The sequence below is a fragment of the Chiloscyllium plagiosum genome, unplaced genomic scaffold, assembly GCF_037043375.1.
Source record: "Chiloscyllium plagiosum isolate Xiang-an unplaced genomic scaffold, Cpla_swu_hap1 HiC_scaffold_24, whole genome shotgun sequence".
In the NCBI taxonomy this organism is placed as follows: domain Eukaryota; kingdom Metazoa; phylum Chordata; class Chondrichthyes; order Orectolobiformes; family Hemiscylliidae; genus Chiloscyllium; species Chiloscyllium plagiosum.
The window spans coordinates 50,359,954-50,378,652 of NW_028270162.1; the positions used below are offsets into that span (position 1 = coordinate 50,359,954).

An 18,699-nucleotide genomic window follows, 5' to 3' on the forward strand; every position below is an offset into this window, starting at 1 on the left:
AGCACCCAATCAGGGAGTAGTAGGCCAAGTTTCCAGGAGTCAGAGATATTGCTGACAGCCCAAATGAGGGAGAGAGGGAGGAAATTTTAAATGTTCAGACATTGCTGGACTGCCATTCTAAGACAGCAAGTGCAGGACAATTAGGATTAACTGAGTTTCGACACTGCCAGAAGAACTTTGAAGTCACCAAATTTTCAGAGATTGCATGGTGAGAGACTATCAGCAGCATGTTGGAATGGTCAACTCTGGAGGTAATGTAAGGAAGCTTACAAATTTCACGGGCAGATGATTCAGTTGGATCAAATGGCATTTCTCTGCATTGTAAATTCTGTATAGTTCTACTTTAGTCACTTTGAACAACGGTTCAAGTGATCTGTTACACCTATCCCTACTTTGTTCTCTTTGTATGAAAAAGCTTAAAATACCAAATGAGTAAAGGACCAGGCATCCTTGGCTTTTTTGAAATTTTGGATAGGGCTGAAATGATTACCTGGATAGTTTGCTTTGAAGGTCAGTTTTCAGCCTGTGTAGGTATCTCCGTTCATCGTGCACGCTGTGGTGCGCTGATAACCGTAGGGCGATATGGATACTGGGATTGGCTGGCAAAGCCAAGCGGGTGGATTGCAGGAGACGTGCATTCAGGGATGTGATAGGATCTTCGGAAGTTCTTCGCAGCTCTGAGTGAAACAAAATGCAAGAGGTCTCATCAGCAGGAACCTTTATGGAATTTTGCTCATGTGCAGGAGTGCTACGTAGTAAGGAAGTGTTCACTGAGAATGTAGGCAATGCCCTCTATCACAGGCCAGAAGTCTCAAGTAGAATTCCCAACTTTATAAGTGCTTTGTGATCTACTTATTTGACATAAAGAACACTAGAAGGTACACAAATATTGCCATTTAATAACAACTGGAGCCATGAAGGATGATGGGGTTTGTGGAATAGAGCTTCAGTAGAACAATTTTCTCCTTTGTAAGAAAACCCTTTTTTTAAGTTCACTTGTAGGGGGTGGATGTCACTGGCTGGGTCACCATTTATTGTCTATCCATAGTTGCTCGAGAAGGTAGTGGTGAGCCCCCTTCATGAAGCAGGTAAAAACAATGACTGCAGATGCTGGAAACCAGATTCTGGATTAGAGTGGTGCTGGAAAAGCACAGCAGTTCAGGCAGCATCTGAGGAGCAGGAAAATCGATGTTTCAGGCAAAAGCCCTTCATCAGGAAATAGTTCATTTGGTGTAGGCAACACCAAATGTTAGGGAGGGAATTCCAGGATTTTAACAGAGTGAGGAAAAGGCGATATACTTCCAGGTCAAGATAGTGAGTGGCTTCATATGGTTTTGTTCCCATCTATCTGTTACTGTTATTCTTCTACATGGTAATGATCATGGATTTGGAAGGTGCAAAGGATCTTGGCAAATTTCTGCAGTGCATCTTGTGGATAGCAACACTGCTGCGACTGAATCAAGCGGATTGCTTTGTCCTGGATGATGTCCAGCTTTTTAAAGTGTGGTTGAAGCCACACTTGTCGAGGCACGTGTGGAGTATTCCATCACACTCCTTACTTGTGCCTTGTAGATGGTGGACAGGCTTTGGAGTTCAAATGATGAGTTATGTGCTGTACTATAAAGATTCAGTGATGGTAAAGCTGTTGAATAGTTAGACTGTATCTTAATAGAGTTGGTATTTGTGTAGCATGGATGTTACTTGCCAGTTTTCAGCCCAAGCATGGATACTGTCCAATTCTTGCATTTGTACATGGACTGCTTTCATATCTGGGAATTGCAAGTGATGCTGAACATTATGCAATCATTAATAAACACCCCCATTCCTGACTTCATGGCAGAGGGAAGGTAATTGATGAAGCAGCTGAAGATGGTTGCTCGTAGGACACTACCTTGAGGAACTCCATGCACAGATGTCCTGGAGCTGAGATGATTGACCTCCAAAAAGCAGAACCATCTTCCTATGCGTTAACCAAGAATTTTCCTCCCGATTTCCATTGACTCCAGTTTTGCAAGTTCCCTTGATGATACAGTGGTTCAAATGCAGTCTTGACATCAAGGACTGTCACTCTCACCTCACCAATGGAATTCTTTTGTCCAAGTTTCAACCAAGGCTGTAATGAGGTCAAGAGCTGAGTGGCCCTGGCAGAATCCAAATTGGGCATCACTGAGCAACTTATTGCTGAGCAAATGTTGCTTAATAATACTGCTGCTGGTACCTTCTATCGCTTTACAAATGATCAAGTATAGATGGATAGGATGCTTTTGGTTGGACTGGATTTGTCCTATATTGTGTATACAGCACATACCTGGGCAATTTTCCACATTGCTGAGTAGATGCCAGTGTTGTAACTGTATTGGAACTGTACTTGTTCCAACAGTAAGTTCTGGAGCACAACTCATCAGTAAATATTTCCAGAATGTTGTCAGGGCCCGTAACCTTTGCTGAATGACATATTCCTGTCTCTTGTTCGTATGTCAGAAATGTGATACTGAGAAAATATTTATTCTGATGAAGAAAGTGGAGAATGAGCGCACACTATTTTAAGCTTAGATACAGATATCATTTGGGGGAGGGACATCATTAGCATTTTAGAAGAGGGCTTCCTTGGACCGGTATCAGATTGGAGAAAAAAACGTTTGCTGTGGGAAACCAAAGACCAGTAAGTTTAACATCAGTCAACAGGAAATTGTTAGAATCCATTATTAACAAATGGATAGCAGGACATTTGGAAAGTCAAAATGCAAACCATCTGAGCATGGTTTTAGGAATGGTAAATCCTGGTTTGACTAACTTGCTATAGTTCTTAAAAGATGTAACAAGTAAAATGGATAATGAGAATCCTGTAGGTGTAGTATATCTGGACTTCCAGACAGCATTTGATAAGATGCCTCACAAAAGGTTAATACACATTGTAAGATCATGAAGTTAAGAGTAATTTATTAGCTTGACTAGATGATTCGCTAACCAACAGAAAGCAGATAGTCAAAATAAATGGGTCTTGTTCTGGTTGGCAAGATGCAACTAGTGGAGTGCCACAGTGTTCAGCCATTGGGCCCCAAATATTTAAATTTATATTAAATTACTTAGATGTAGGGATAGAAGGTTCTACAGTCAAATTTGAAGACAACACTAAAACAGGTGGAAAAGTAAGTTGCAGGAAAGAAAAAAGAAATGTTCAAATGGTTATGGATAGGTTAGGAATAGAAAAGCAACTTATTATCTAAATGGAGGGAAACCTCAGTGTGCTTTCAGGGCAGAGGGATTTGGGTGTCTTCAAGAATAAATTGCAGAAAACCAGCTTGCAGATGCAGCAGGTATCGATGAAAGCAAATGGAATTTTGACATTTATTGCTAAACAAAGAGGGCATTAAAGTAGGGAAGTGTTGCTGCAAGCGTACAAGGCTTTAGTGAGACTACACCTAGAGTATTGCATACAGTTTTGGTCCACTTGACGGCGTCAGAGTTGCATTGGAGGCAGCTCAGAGGAGATCCACTTGATTGATTCCAGAGGTGAGGGTGTTTTTGTTAGGAAGGGAGATTATGCAGATTAGGCCTTTACCCACTCGAGTTTAGAAGAATGAGAGATCTAATTGAGGCATGCAAGATGTGGGACAATCTCGAATGAGACGTCATAGTTTTAGGAAAAAGGGTAGCAGATTTAAAACGGAGAGGAGGAGAAAATACTTTTCTCAAAAGTGGTAAATCTGTGGAAACCATTATCCCAAAGTGCACTTGATGCTGGGATACTCAGTAAATTTAAGGAGGAGTTAGACAAACTTTTAATTATGAACAGATTGAAAGATTATGGGGATTGGACAGAGAAGTGTAGTTGAGGCCAAGATGAGATCAGTCATGATGGTACTGAATGGCAGAGCAGGTTCCTGGGGCTGGATTGTGGGCTCCGAGTTCTTATGTTTTTATATGTGGGACACCTACCAATCAAAACAAGGAGATCCATCGGTCATCAGATGAAGAGTTGAAAAGAAATGAAGGAGACAACAATCTGGACAGAGAAGGAATATGGGACAGTTTCACTTCGGCTAGGGAATCTGCATGTGACTAGATTATACCCTTATCATACAATAAACAAACACAAAGTACATGATTGTGCATAACACATACATGTCAGGGCTATGGAATCAAGCTTTACAGTTTCAAAGCCACAACAGCTCTTTGATCAAGAGGTCAACTGGTTCATGACCTCCCGGAGCTTTATAACTCTAACCATACAATCATTAACCCTTTAACCTGTGCTGTCTCAGTTTGACACAGAACAGTCTAGTCGCAAGTCTTTGACATACTGAAAACCTTGTATTGAGCTTTCAGTATGTTAAACTATACAGACCTGAGACTTGTAACTCTCTTACTCAAACCAAGACCCAAGGGCATGTCCACTTATGTTCTTTTCCAATTCAACCAAAATTAAAATAAACAATATGTTTGCTGAAAGACTGTTGGCTGCTTGAAGTTTGGACTCATTCTGTCCATCAGCAGCAGCTATTATTCTAAAGCCCATAGTCATTCTGTGAACATCCAAAACAATGAAGTCTCCTACAGGATTCATGAGACAATTTACAGGCTCAACAAGACAATGAAAGAACAGCACTGCAATGGGTTTGTATCATCTTTCATTAATTATTTGTTCTGGTTTTCACTTATGTCCTCAACTAATCCATTGTCAACAATAGCAAAGAGTTTGCAAACCATATCATTTCTGAAACTGCAACAAAATCAATTCTTACCCTACCCTATTCTATAGTGTTAACCTCTCATACAACAGAACAGTATCAAATATTAGGAAGCCTATCCTGTGGCTCTAATAATAAGTCAGAAATGCATCCTATGCACCCGTTAACAGGTTTCATGCACATTCACATGACAAGGTAAACTGCTGTCAGTTTGTCTCAGATGATAATGAGATACATTTAATCAGATTGCTTATCTGCCCATGAATTCTATTTTCAAGCTATTCCTGTGATAATTACTCCTATTGCCATGTTGCACATAATCCTGCACTTCCATTAACACATACGATCTTGTACCCAAATCTGGCTCATTTTCCAAACTGCACAGTGCCTTGTTAACATCTGGTTGTATGAATTAACAGGAACAACACATTTGGAACAGCCCTTGATGAAATCTGCCATTAGAATTAATCTTAAGGTCACTGAGAAAAAACGTCTATAGTTTGTCTCCAAATTGCTACTTATTCAAGAGGTACAAAGTTGATTTTAGAAATCCAGTAGATTTGTGGAATTAATCATCTGCTTTGTTTCTTCCTATGGTGGTGGGGTAAATCAGTAGCTTTCACTGTCTCCTCCACTAACCAAAGAAGTACAAAAAACAGTTTACAATTGCACAAATGTGGATTTATGGCAGCTTCAATGATTTTCAATAATTTAATTTGTGGTGGCCTAATTGCTTTTAGGGAAAGGTTTAAAGTTTTATGTGATGGACCTTTTAAGGAATAGGTTTCTCTGTAAAATGATTTGAGACTTACTTCCAGTAACTGATGAAGCCATTTGGGAGATGGATTTTTGTTTACCCTATTTTCATACAATTTATTACAAGTGAATGTAGATTCCTGTGTGTGGTTGCTTTCAGGCACTTCTAGTTTAGAACAGGCAGGAAACATTTTGCTCATGCTGAACTCAGTTGAAATTCTATGTGCTGACCAACGGGAGTTAAACGTTGATATCTGCAAACATTGAGTTAGACTTCTTGAAGTAGACAAGAATGAGAAGAGAAGCTCTCAGGCTCAAGATCCCAGCATTAAAGCCCATTAGAACAATAGAATCTGACTTGAGGTGGCTACACTTACGATTCTAGCAATGCCCATGATAAAATGGAAAACTATCACGGTGGCACGACTGAACAAGACTTAAAAGGCCAAGTAGGCAGAAGGCACAAGAGTTCTCAGGTTTCGTGTTTGAAATATTTGAAACAGCACTCAAGCAAGGAGCTTATGTTCCAATTTCTGGTGAGTATCTGACGAGTTTTTTCAGAGTGTAGGTCAAACAAAATTAATGAAATTTGATTTAGTGTACATGTAAATTCAGTGTATTTCAACAAATTTTTAACATTGTCTTTTAACATAAATGACTACTGAAAATAAAAGTGTAGTTATTAGTATTCATGTTTTGATTTGTGCTCAACAAAATTATTTTACTTTGGACAATCAACTATGTGACTTCATTCCTAAATACTAGAACTTAAAGATTTCCAAAAGCAATAAACATACTGTTGGTCTCTACTGAGATAATAACAAATTAAAATGAACTAATGAAATATTTCTTCCAGAGACTATAGTAGAGGTTATGTTAATGTCGCTGTTGCAAAATTGACTGCCAACTCTTTTACACTATCTGGCCCTCTTCCCAAGAGCTTTTGGGACTGTTAGCCACAAATCACCCTATACTTAAACTGATCGAAATTCCCAAAAGGATTTGTTAAATACTCAAATCTTTAAAAGAGGTTAATCTATTATAAATTGCATCTCCTATTTATATCAAGCTTTGCATGGGTTCAGAAACATACGGATTTTTCTAGAATATATTTTTTCTAATTTTGCAATGAAAGTAGTGTAAAGTTTCTCAGGAAATTTACCTGCCCTGCTGCAAGCTCTGAAATTTCCCAGTCATGACGTATCAGAAATGCCCTGCAGCCTGTCCAGTGAATACCGTGGGGACAAAGTTGATTTAGTATCAACAAAATCTGGTCCATAGGCTTTTCCAAAAACACAATAATAATAATAATAAAGCTAAAATACCTTACTTACTTGCCTATTTAAGTGTAGAATAAGGAAAGAATTGTGTCTCAGCACCATTGACAAGTTTCACCCTTAGTAAAACAAATAAACGTTCATTGGCATAATGGAGTTCATTGAATGTATCCGCGATAGTTTTCTTGAACAGTATGTAAATGGAACAGACGAGGGAGCAAGCTATCCTAGATGTGGCCCTGTGTAATAATGCAGGAATAATTAATAATCTTTTAGTTAGGGATCTTCTTGAAAGGAGCGATCACAATATGGCTGAATTTAGCATACAGATGGAAAGTGCAAAGACAAAATCCAATACCAAGGTCCTGTACTTAAGTAAGGGAGACTACAATAGGATGAGGGAGTGGTTGGTTAAAGTTTGTGAAAAGATTTGTAGCTCGGGTGCTCGTTGTTGTGGTTCTGTTCGCCGAGCTGGGAATTTGTGTTGCAGACGTTTCGTCCCCTGTCTAGGTGACATCCTCAGTGCTTGGGAGCCTCCTGTGAAGCGCTTCTGTGATGTTTCCTCCGGCATTTATAGTGATTTGTCCCTGCCGCTTCCGGTTGTCAGTTCCAGCTGTCCGCTGCAGTGGCCGGTGTATTGGGTCCAGGTCGATGTGTTTGTCGATTGAATCTGTGGATGAGTGCCATGCCTCTGGGAATTCCCTGGCTGTTCTCTGTTTGGCTTGTCCTATAATAGTAGTGTTGTCCCGAACTCAGGCAACATGAGTTCGACTGGAGAACTGACAACCGGAAGCGGCAGAGACAAACCACTATAAATGCCTGAGGAAACAACACAGAAGTGCTTCACCGGAGGCTCCCAAGCACTCAGGATGTCACCTCGACAGGGGACGAAACGTCTGCAACACAAATTCCCAGCTCGGTGAACAGAACCACAACAACAGTAGTTGGTTAAAGTAGACTGGAAGCAAAGACTTTATGGTGGGACAGTTGATGAACAATGGAGGACTTTCAAAGCAATTTTTCAAAGTTCTCAGCAAAAGTATATATCAGTGAAAAGGAAGGACTGTAAGTGAAGGGGTAATCTGCCATGGGTGTCTAAGGAAATAAGGGAGGCTACAAGATGAAAGAGAAGGTTAAGATCAGTAGGAAACTAGAAGATTTGGAAAACTTTAAAGGTCAACAAAAAGCCACAAAAAGCTATAAAGTAAAGTAAGATAGATTATGAGACAAAAACTAGCAAACTATAAAGACAGGTAGCAAACATTTCTTATAGAGATATAAAACAGAGTGGCTGAAGTGAACATTGGTCCTTTAGAGGATGAGAAGGATGTCTTCAGTAATGTGATATGATGAAATGGCCAAGGCACTGAATAGATATTTTGTGTCGGTCTTCACAGTGGAGGACATGAATAACATACCAGTAATTAACAAAGACACGAAGATAAGCAAGGACCTGAAAACAATCATTATCACGGAAGAGGTAGTGTTGGGTAAACTAATGGAGCTAAGGGTAGATAAGTTTCCTGGCCCTGATGTAATGTATCCCAGGGTACTAAAAGAGATGGTGGGAGAAATAGCAAATGCACTTGTGGTAATTTTCAAAAATTTATTGGACTCTGGAGCAGTTCTAGCAGATTAGAAAACTGCAAATGTGATGCCACTGTTAAAAAAGGGAGATGGACAAAAGATGGTGAATTATAGACCAATTAGCTGAACTTCTATAGTGGGGAAAATGCTTGAGTGTATTATCAAGGTATCCAGATAGAATTTGTCCCGTTGAGCAGACGCAGCATGGGTACATGAAGGGCAGGTCAAGGTTAACTAGTTTATTGGAATTCTGTGAAGACATTCCAAAGCAAAAGAGTCTTTGGAGTACAATTCCGGTTTACAATCAATGACTAGTGGTGTCCCTCAGGAATCAGTGTTGGGACTGCAATTATTTACAATTAACATAGATGAATTGGAGTTGGGGACTACATGTTGTGTGTCAAAGTTTTCAGATGACACTAAGATGAGTCGTAGAGCAAAGTGTGCAGAGGACTGAAACTTTGCAAAGGGACATAGATAGTTTAAGTGAGTGGGGAAAGGTCTAGCAGATGGAGTACAATGTTAATAAATGCAATATCATCCATTTTGGTAGGAATAACAGTAAAACGGACTATTACTTGAATAGTATCAAATCATAGCATGCTGCTGTGCAGAGGGACCTTGGTGCCCTGGTGTATGAGTCTCAGAAGGTTGGCCTGCAAGTACAAGGTAATTAAGAAGGCAAAGGGAATTTTGTCCTTCATTGCTAAAGGGATCAAGTTTAAAAGCAGGGATGTTATGTTGCAGCTGTTAGGGTGCTGGTGAGGCCACACCGGGAGTACAGCATGCAGTTTTGGTCTCCTTACTTGAGAAAAAGATGTACTGGCACCAGAGGGGGTTCATTAGGTTGATTCCAGAGTTGAGGGGGTTGGCTTATGAGGAGAGACTGAGTAGATTAGGATTATATTCATTGGAATTTAGAAACATGAGGGGGATCTTATAGAAACATATAAAATTATGAAAGGAATAGATAAGATAGAAGTAGAGAGGATGTTTTCACTGGCATGTGAAAATAGGACAAGAGGGCACTGTCTCAAAATTAGGGGCAGATTTAGGACCGAATTGAGAAGGAACTTCTTCACTCAGAGAATTGTGAATCTATGGAATTCCCTGCCCAGTGAAGTAGTGGAGGTGCATGGTTAGCACTGCTGCCTCACAGCACCAGAGACCTGGGTTCAATTCCCGCCTCAGGCGACTGACTGTGTGGAGTTTGCACGTTCTCCCAGTGTCTGCGTGGGTTTCCTCCAGGTGCTCCGGTTTCCTCCCACATTCCAAAGATGTGCAGGTTAGGTGAATTGGCCATGCTAAATTGTCCATAGTGTTAGGCAAGGGGTAAATATAGGGGTATGGGTGGGTTGCGCTTCGGCGGGTCGGTGTGGACTTGTTGGGCCGAAGGGCCTGTTTCCACACTGTAAGTAATCTAATCTAATCTAACATTTAAAATATATCTGGATGGATACATGAATCAGAAGGGTTAGAAGGATATTGACCAAATGCTGGCAAATGGGACTAGATTAATTTATGATATCTGGTCAGCACGGATGAGTTGAACCAAAGGGTCTGTCTGTGTTGTACAACCCTATGACTCTATAACAATCCTGCAATTTTATAATACATTTATCATAGTCAAACTACCCTAACCATTCCACAAATAGACAATGTAATTGGAAAAGGTAAAAACAATGACTGCAGATGCTGGAAACCAGATTCTGGATTCGAGGTGCTGAAAGAGCACAGCAGTTCAGGCAGCATCCGAGGAGCAGTAAAATTAACGTTTCCTGGCTGTATTCCTGATGAAGGGCTTTTGCCCGAAATGTCGATTTTACTGCTCCTCGGATGCTGCCTGAACTGCTGTGCTCTTCCAGCACCATTAATCCAGAAAATGTAATTGGAAAAGTAGATTACAGAAGGTAAGTACATTTCAGAGATATGAGGGAATCACCAGTCTCCACAGTACTTTGTTTTAATCATTTCCACTACACACTCAAAATATCTGATGCGCAAGATTCCAGTCAAACATGTGAGTAGTCTCATTTTTTTTTGCAATCACAGAATACATTGTGTTGAAGAAATCTCAAAAATTCAGTTACACTCGGACACTTGTCTGTGGTTGCTTTTCTGGTCTACACAGATATTACATGCCAAACTCAGCAGAAAGCAAATTCATAATCACCTTTGGTCAAGGCTGTTAGCATAATAGAAACCTTTCCCCTCTCCACTGTGAGCAAAACATCCTGTGAGTTCATTGATAACTTTCCCTCTCAACAGGAATGACAATGCCTCTTGCTTCTAACAATTATTGTATGATATCACAGAGCTGCTGCTGGAGACCTTTGGAACAGATATTTTCAATGGGTGGCAATTCATATTCATATCAGCAAGAACATAAGAATGTTTAGAAAATTCAAATAAAATTAGAACTCTTTAATAAACTTTTCATTTCCAAACTCATTTCCATCACATTCCTAACTTGCCTCTTCCTGCAGGGGAGGTGAGGTGAGGGCAAGTAAGAGACACAAAAAGAGGAAAAGTGAAGAGAGGGGACGAAATGCTCACTGTGAACATTGAGCAGCAGCAGCAGCACAGTCCCCTAATGTTGAATTGTGCAATGGCACTCTTCAGTATTTCATATCTAAAAACTCAGAAGCTGGAGTGCTGGAGAAACCCATGGGTCAATGTTGACTCAAAGTCAGTACATGAGGGGAGAACACCCTTGAAAGCAAAACTCTTCTGTGAACTGATCCACTCAGGAGTAGGCAATCCGGCCACTTTCAAAACAGGAGTGAAAAGACTGAAAACAGGCAGGAGAATGTTCCTTCATCCCGTCATTTCCGTTGAACTCTTCTACAGTTTTAATGTTGGATTGAGAGAATAATTGTAGAAATATTTTAAGAGGTGCAACAACTCTTCTTGGATTGCAAGTATTGCAATATTAACATTGTTTTTAATAAAAGGGAAGTGCAACAGCTATGTGTTTTAAAGCAAGTATAATAAAACTAAAGGTCTGCTGCACAGTTTGGAAAAATACAACACCCATCTGGAATTAAACTGAGATGTCAATGGAATCAGTGCCTGATCGGAAAGATAGATCTGGAGACCACGCAAGAAATTATACCCTTTTGTAAAAGGGATATTGATAGTGAGAATTTGCACCTCATATTCGCTAGACACAACATTGAACACAATACCTCTTACATATTAGCCCTACCATGAGTCATGAAACAGAAAATGCTGCAAATTATTGCAACTTTACTGTACATCTCCCTCAACTGTAATTTACACTGTGTCAAGTCTATGGAGTAAAACCTTCAAGGATTGCTGCACAAGATGGAACCTGGGGGCTGGCTGTGAAGTTTACTCTAACAATTTGCTCAGTAGTTAGCACTGCTTCCTCACAGCGCCAGTGACTCAGCACATTCTCCCCATGTCTGCATGGGTTTCCTCCAGGTGCTCCAGTATCCTCCCACAGTCAAAGATGTACAGGTTAGTTGGATTAAATTGCTAAATTGCCCATAACTTACCAGGGATGTGTGGGCTATGTGGATTAGACATGGGAAGTGTCAGGCTGCAGGGATAGGGTGGGATGCTCTTCACAGGGTTGATGAGGACTTGTTGGGCTGAATGGCCTGTTTCCACACTGAAGGAATTCTATGATGGATTATACTTACTGACTGAGAGGAAGAGGACCTGCATGCAGGATATCAACAGCAACTTTCCGGGCTGCATAACGTTCTTCAGGAAACCAACCTGTTCCACAAAGCACAGAACAAAAAATGCCTTAAAGGTGAATGTGTTTGCCTTTGATTGACAGGAAAAAAAGTGACAATTATTGACCATTTACATAAACTATTAGGGACATCTGTCATTGACAGTTCCAATTATTCATCAAAATACATTTTGACAAGTTAAAATATGCCATTCAATCCTGATGGAGATAACTGATGTGGCATCATGCTTTGGGCACCCTGGTTTCAAACGGAGCAGATTCAATAAAGACACCATTCAGAACAGCAATAAAATAGCTAGAGCTCGAAGGAAGTACTCAATATATTGCAAATTGTAATACGTTATTACATAGCGATGATAATGAAAGATGCTGAAATTGTATAATAATTCCAATAATTAAAAAACAAGTAACTGAAAGATTATTCCATTCATTACGTTGGGTACAAAACTGGGTTCAGAAAAGATTTACAAGGAAGTTGCTAAGGCTCTACAGGCTGTTTTCCCTGGGGTGTCGAAGGCTGAGGGGTGAACTTATAGAGGTTTATAAAATCATGAGAGGCATGGATAGGATCAATAGACAAGGTATTTTCCCTGGGGTGGGGGGAGTCCAGAACTAGAGGCCATAGGTTTAGGGTGAGAGGGCAAAGATATAAAAGGGACCACATGGGCAACATCTTCACGCAGAGGATGATGCTGTAAAAGGCATCTGGATGGGCATGTGAATAGCAAGGGTTTGGAGGGATATGGGCCAAGTGCTGGCAAATGGAACTAGATTAATTAAGTATATCTGGTCTGCATGGATGAATTGGACCAAAGGGTCTCTTTCCATGCTGTACATCTGTACGACTATTACCTGATGAAGGGCTTTTGCCCGAAACGTCGATTTTGCCTGTCCTCGGATGCTGCCTGAATTGCTGTGCTCTTCCGGCACCACTGATCCAGAATCTGGTTTCCAGCATCTGCAGTCATTGTTTTTACCATAGAAACTTAACAATACTTTCAAAAATGGGATGAGCTTTTAGTACAGCTTAAAATTCAAAAATGAAAAAACAAACCTACAGGAGCAAAAGGAAGTCCAAAGTAAGGGTGATAATTCTCATTAAATTCCAGAGATGTATAAATTATATGCACTCAAATAACAAACAACTTCGACTCTCCAGAGGCTCCCAGCATCACAGATTCAAGCCTTCAGACAATTGAATTCCTTCCACATGATATCAAGGAACCACTGCAGGCACTGAATACTGCAAAGACTATGAGCTCAGACACATGTATGGTATGGTACTGAAGTCTGTGCTCCTGAACTTGTTGCACCCACAACTCATGGATGGGAAATTGAAAGAGTGAAAATTCAGTCACTTTCCCATCTTTCCTCACCAATCACACCCACTGCTCTATTGAAATCTGCTGAAAAAAGAAGCCAACTTCAAAAATACAACCATGAACCTTCACTATTTGCTTCTTTGTGGTACAGTAATTGAAATAAATATATAATCAATTTTTGAAGGTCTTAGGGTGTAAACAAGCAGCACAACACTGAGCTCTAATTAATTTTAAAAATCAAAAAATGCCGATACCAATTATTATTTCTGCCTCTCACTGGTATTGGGGCAGGGCCGATTATGTAAAACAAGGCACTTTGAATCACATCTCACACCAGCATTACCTTTTGATGTGCTCTGATTAATTTTACACTCCCACCCACACTGGATACTTTCCCTCCCATATCAAATGCCCAACTAACACAACACACACTGTACATAGTGAGATCAAAACAAACAAAATTCCTGGTCTGTACCTGCAAGATACTTTCAAAATTATATTAAAGGCCACAGCCATGCCATTATCTCCCCCCAACTATCTTTGAATAGTTAATATTAACACAAGGATAGCACAAAGAGTTTTTTTTTATAATTCAACTTGCTCAGGAGGTAATACAGAAATTCAGGCCTCCTGGTTCTAAAGCAGGGACACTACTACTACACCATCAGAACCTTTAACAGCAGCAACAGAATATATTCTAATCAACCTGTTCAGAGATATGAAAAGACACCTATGGAGAAGGTGGGACTTGAACACAGGCTTCCAGGCCAGAAATATAGACACTACCATTGCACCAAAAGAGCCCTCATCGAGGTGGAGCAGTGGTTCAGTAGTTAGTACTGCTGCCCACAGTGCCAGGGACTAGGGTTCGATTCTAGCTTTGGACGACTGTCTGTGGAGTTGCACATTCTCTGTGTCTACATGGGTTTCTACTGGGTGTCCTGGTTTCTCCCAGAGTCCAAAGATATGCAGGTTAGGTGGATTGGCCGTGGGAAATTGCCCATAATGTGCAGGCTTGGTAAATACAGGGTTATGGGGATAGGATGGGGGTCTGGGTCTGGGTCTGGGTGGGATGCTCTTCAGAGAGTTGGTGCAGACTTGATGGGCCAAATAGCCTCTTTCCACACTGTAGAGATTCTATGAACAGAAACAAGAGTAGTCCATAGGATGCACCTGCTCCATTGTTCCACATGATTGGGGCTGATCTCAGGCTTTGGTTCCACATTTCCACAATACTGGGGTAGATAACATCATAAGATTCACAACCCTCTGATTGAAGAGACTTTTCTTCAGTGCTAAAAGATTAACCAAAACTGTGCCCCTTGATTGAAATTCCCCAGCTAGGGGCAGCATCTACCCCTTCGATCTTCAATGTTTTAACACTTCTCACCATTCTAAACTGCAAACTAGTTTATCTCAGCCTCATCATCAGACAAGTGAAATTACGAGGATACGAATTTATATGCAGACAAGGACATATTATACAAAAATGTACACCTAATGTGCTGACCATGACAGTATCAGTACGGGTTACCACTGCCATCCATCACATACTGTTGCTGTTGCAAATTCCTCATTGCTTCCAACTATCTCTCCAACTGATCCATTTGATCTGATAAGATCTGATAGGATTTATGAGTATCTGGAAAGACACTGCTTGATTAGCGACAGCCAGCACGGATTTGTGAGGGATAGGTCTTCCCTTACAAGTCTTATTGAATTCTTTGAGGAGGTGACCAAGCATGTGGATGAGGGTAGAGCAGTGGATGTAGTGTACATGGATTTTAGTAAGGCTTTTGATAAGGTTCCCCATGGTAGGCTTATGCAGAAAATCAGGAGGCATGGGATAGTAGGAAGTTTGGCCAGTTGGATAGAGAACTGGCTAACCAGTCGAAGTCAGAGAGTGGTGGTAGATGGTAAATATTCAGCCTGGAGCCCAGTTGCAAGTGGAGTTCCACAGGGATCAGTTCTGGGTCCTCTGCTATTTGTAATTTTTATTAATGACTTGAAAGAGGGAGTCGAAGGGTGGGTCAGTAAATTTGCAGACGATACGAAGATTGGTGGAGTTGTGGATAGTGAGGAGGGCTGTTGTTGGCTGCAAAGGGACTTAGATATGATGCAGAGCTGGGCTGAGGAGTGGCAGATGGAGTTCAACCCTGCCAAGTGTGAGGTTGTCCATTTTGGAAGGACAAATAAGAATGCGGAATACAGGGTTAACGGTACGGTTCTTAGTAAGGTGGAGGAGCAGAAGGATCTTGGGGTCTATGTTCATAGATCTTTGAAAGTTGCCACTCAGGTGGATAGAGCTTGTAAGAAGGCTTATGGTGTATTAGCGTTCATTAGCAGAGGGATTGAATTCAAGAGTTGTGAGGTGATGTTGCAGCTCTATAGGACCTTGGTAAGGCCACATTTGGAGTACTGTGTGCAGTTCTGGTCGCCTCACTTTAGGAAAGATGTGGAACTTTGGAGAGGATACAGAGGAGATTTACCAGGATGTTGCCTGGAATGGAGAATAGGTCGTATGAGGATAGATTGAGAGTGTTAGGCCTTTTCTCATTGGAACGGAGAAGGATGAGGGGTGACTTGATAGAGGTTTATAAGATGATCAGGGGAATAGATAGACAGTCAGAGACTTTTTCCCCGGGTACAGAGTGTTACAAGGGGACATAAATTTAAGGTGAAGGGTGGAAGGTATAGGGGGAATGTCAGGGATAGGTTCTTTACCCAGAGAGTGGTGGGGGCATGGAATGTGCTGCCTGTGGGAGTGGCAGAGTCAGAATCAGTGGTGACCTTTAAGTGGCAATTGGATAGGTACATGGATGGGTGCTTAAGCTAGGACAAATGTTCGGCACAACATCGTGGGCCGAAGGGCCTGTTTCGTGCTATATTGTTCTATGTTCTATATATATGTTCTATTTTAGGTCAAAATTTAAGCCCATAAACCACTTATCCTGCAGGCAACTTTTTAAAATTATCCGTTCCAGGATATCAGGTCAGCATGTATTGCTTACCCCACAGGGCAATTAAGAGCCAACCACATTGCTGTGGGTCTGCAAGGATGGCAGCTTCCTTCCTTACCGGACGTTAGTGAATCAGATAGGCTTTTTCAATCGATTAGAAATGAAACCACTTGGTCACCGCCTCCCCGTTTTTGGCTAAGTGCTCGCGGAGGCGGTTTTAGATCAATAGATGTATTTTCCATTGTCGTGCAAGTTTCTGTTGTCGCGCAGGTGAGACTTGAACCCAGGACTTCGGGGCCAGAGGTTCGGACACGACCACTGCGCTGCATGAACCCGACTGGTTCTCTTCTTATAAGAAAGGAACGTACGCGTGTGACAACTGAATTGTGATGGGCCTCATATGTAGAGATAAAGTCATGACAAAGTTCTATTTGAACTTTTAACTCCTGTGGTTGTTGATGTTAAACCTCCACACTCAGGCCTGTCCCTGAACGAAACGCAAATAGAGAAGCGAGACTGGATAGCAGGGAATTTCCGTTAAAAAAGCGCCCAGGGCCAAAGACAAGTGGAATTGGAAAGATAGGTTCAACAACAAATGTAAACTGTTTTTTTGTTTTGCTGCAATAATAGATTCCTGTGCGAAAATCTTGGCTTTATAACGTTCCCCGGTATCACAAAGTTTAGTCTACAAGCAACACAGCAATCCCAAATCAGATAGGAAAGTACAACACACCCCTGATCCCAAATCGCGAGGTAATGAGCAACTAACACAGCACCGTTCATCGAACACCGTAAAAAAATGAAAAGATACACACTACCCGCCAGCTCTTGTCCTTGTGAAATGGTGAGTTTCTATCCCTTCGGCTCGAATCAGTATCATGTGAGTTCTCAGCTGACTCCAATCGACATCGCCTCCGGGCTGAGTGAGCTTGGCTTTCTGGAACAACTAATGTACTTCCGCTTTTCACACCGACCTGTTGAGTCCATGTGGATAGTTTAAAGTACACGGATTTCGTATCTAATATACCTCTATTTGCAACCAGCAATATTGATTTACAACATGCATCTTTGAGAACTGTTGTGTAACACAGTATGCAGCATGTATAATGTGTATTTACATTTATTCATGGTATGCTTTATTGATTAGAGCATTAAGTATAGGAGTTGGGAGCTGAAAATGTGTTGCTGGAAAAGCGCATCCAAGGAGGAGAATCGACGTTTCGGCCATGAGCCCTTCTTCAGGCCTGACCTGCTGCGCTTTTCCAGCAACACATTTTCAGCTCTGATCTCCAGCATCTGCAGTCCTCACTTTCTCCTAGGAGTTGGAAGGTCATGTTACGGCTGTACAGGACATTGGTTAGGTCACTGTTGGAATATTACGTGCAATTCTGGTCTCCTTCCTATCGGAAAGATGTTGTGAAACTTGAAAGGGTTCAGAAAAGATTTACGAGGTGCTGGCCAGGGTTGGAGGATCTGAGCAAGAGGGAGAGGATGAATAGTCTGGGCCTGTTTTTCTTGGAGAGATGGAGGCTGAGGGGTGACCTTATTAGAGGTTTATAAAATCATGAGAGGCACGGATAGGATAATTAGACAAAGTCTTTTCCCTGGGACGGGTCAAGTCGAGAACTAGAGGGCATAGGTTCAGAGTGAGAGGGGAAAGATATAAAAGAGACATAAGGGACAATATTTTCACGCAGAGGGTGGTATGTGTGTGGAATGTGCTGCCAGAGGAAGTGGTGGAGGCAGACACAATTGCAACATTTAAAAGGCACTTGGATGGGTATATGAATAGGAAGGGTTTGGAGGGATATGGGCCTGGTGCTGGCAGGTGGGACTAGATTGGGTTGGGATATCTGGTCGGCATAGACGGGTTGGACCGAAGGGTCTGTTTCCATGCTGTACATCTCTATGACTATGACTTGGGTACAGCTATTAATTAAAACCAGTGGTTGTTGCCTGCCCTAATGTCCATGCGAGTAGTTACTAATAAACCATAGTGAGGTGGACCTGGAGTCACATCGAGCCCAGACCAGATAAAGGCAGCAGATTTCCTTCCCTAAAGGATAGTGATCAGATCTACTTTAAAAATTCCAACTGAGGCTAGCTTGCAGTTCTGGATTTTAAAAACATGTAATTTTAAAATCCAGAAGCTGTGATGGTTTGAACCATGGCACACAGTACAAATGTGCAATTCCGGACTGTGAGTCCATTATAAACTGGACTACATCTATTGCCCCCTTTTTTGTGCTCTATAACAATGATCATGGCATTAAATAATAACCACCTACCTCTGGCCAGAAACTGAACTGGATTAGCCACATTGTGGCTACAAGATCAGGTCCAGAGGTGAGGAGCTTTACAGTAAGTAACTCACCTCTT

The 18,699-nt window shown here is 41.3% G+C and overlaps 1 protein-coding gene across 2 annotated transcripts in view; it reads right to left on the minus strand.

The window, feature by feature from the left end:
- The window catches only part of LOC122562793 (transcobalamin-2-like), a 58,035-nt gene extending 40,790 nt beyond the window's left edge, over nt 1–17,245 (minus strand). Inside the window, exons 1-3 of one of the 2 annotated variants that reach the window (XM_043715986.2) lie at nt 17,136–17,245; nt 11,980–12,058; nt 491–677 (exon numbers count right to left, since the gene is read on the minus strand). In XM_043715986.2, the coding sequence (XP_043571921.2) occupies nt 491–677; nt 11,980–12,037 (245 nt within the window). In that variant the 5' untranslated portion in view covers nt 12,038–12,058; nt 17,136–17,245. The remainder of the gene's footprint in view (nt 1–490; nt 678–11,979; nt 12,059–17,135) is intronic. The other variant, XM_043715987.2, reaches the window with a different exon arrangement.
- Nucleotides 17,246–18,699: the final 1,454 nt, after the last annotated feature.